Source organism: Colobus angolensis, unplaced genomic scaffold (assembly GCF_000951035.1).
Source record: "Colobus angolensis palliatus isolate OR3802 unplaced genomic scaffold, Cang.pa_1.0 Scaffold193, whole genome shotgun sequence".
NCBI classification, from domain to species: Eukaryota; Metazoa; Chordata; class Mammalia; order Primates; family Cercopithecidae; genus Colobus; species Colobus angolensis.
Genome location: NW_012115077.1, coordinates 912,742 through 914,138, shown reverse-complemented (window position 1 = coordinate 914,138; position 1,397 = coordinate 912,742). Strand labels below are relative to the sequence as shown.

At 44.3% G+C, this 1,397-nt stretch overlaps 1 protein-coding gene across 1 annotated transcript in view; it reads left to right on the top strand.

Annotated features, from left to right (window-relative positions):
- The window catches only part of SDF2 (stromal cell-derived factor 2), a 13,886-nt gene extending 12,806 nt beyond the window's left edge, over positions 1-1,080 (top strand). Inside the window, exon 3 of the mRNA XM_011940787.1 lies at positions 396-1,080. Coding sequence (XP_011796177.1) covers positions 396-683 — 288 coding nt within the window. The 3' untranslated portion in view covers positions 684-1,080. The remainder of the gene's footprint in view (positions 1-395) is intronic.
- Positions 1,081-1,397: the final 317 nt, after the last annotated feature.

Genomic DNA, 1,397 nt, shown 5'->3' with positions numbered 1-1,397 from the left:
CAACCTCTGCCTCCTGGTTCAAGCGATTCTTCTGCCTCAGCCTCCCGAGTAGCTGGGATTACAGGCATGTGCCACCACACCCAGCTACTTTTGTATTTTTAGTAGAGATGGTTTCTCCATGTCAGTCAGGCTGGTCTTGAACTCCTGACCTCAGCTAATTTCTTTTGTATTTTTTTTAGGGATAGGGTTTCACCATGTTGCCCAGGCTGTTCTCAAACTCCTGGGCTCAAGTGATCTGCCCCGCTCAGCCTCCCAAAGTGCTCGGATTACAGGCATGAGCCTGGCCCCCTCTGATTTTTTACTTCAAGGTGGCCTTCTTTTTCTTCCCATTGCCTCCCACTCCTTTTCAAGCCCTTGTCAACCATGCTAATGTTACTACCTTCTGTGTTTTCCAGGAAGTGAGTGCTTTTGGTGAGGAAGGTGAAGGTGATTATCTGGATGACTGGACAGTACTCTGTAATGGACCCTACTGGGTGAGAGATGGTGAGGTGCGGTTCAAACACTCTTCCACTGAGGTACTGCTATCTGTCACAGGAGAGCAATATGGTCGACCTATCAGTGGGCAAAAAGAGGTGCATGGCATGGCCCAGCCAAGTCAGAACAACTATTGGAAAGCCATGGAAGGCATCTTCATGAAGCCCAGTGAGTTGTTGAAGGCAGAAGCCCACCACGCAGAGCTATGAATCTAGAGGCTCTGAGCCACTGTTAACGCACAATGTTCATAGACGTCTGTTGCTGCCTCACCTTGGGATCTCTGCCACAAGTTCTTTGGGCAGTGGCCATGTCACCATTGAGATGAAGATACACAACAGAAAATAGCTGTATTTGGAAACTTCAGCCCTGCACACTTGAACTAGTCACTGTCCCAGACTTGGTGTGGGGTCAGTTCTTTCTGAGTAGAGGACTTGCTGGTAAAGGGGCAGATGTTTTTTATTCATACTGATAAAACAAACTGAGGGGAACATCCCTCTTAGCTAGTAAACTTTTACTCTACAGGAGCTTGGCATCATGGACTGTTAATGTATGTGATTTTTCCCCTATTTTCTCTCTCCAAAATGATAAAAACAATAATTTTATTATTAGTCACTGTGTTGTTATTTATTAGGTGTGCTATTTCATTAGCTGCTTAATCCTCTAGTCCTAAGACTCTTTGGAGACACTGTGAACCTCCAATGTGGGCCCTTTTAAGAGCTTTACTTGCATACAAGCCTTTTCTCTTTTTACTTTGACTTCTCTCCAGGCATCTCGTCTTTATTAGATCTTTGACTAATTATAGCTAAAAACTCACAGAATACAGCATAATAAACAGCCAGTGAGATGTTTGCTTTGTATCTTACTGCAAATGAGAAAAAGGGGTAGGGGTAGAAAGAAGGAACCAGTATTTATTTACTGGTAAA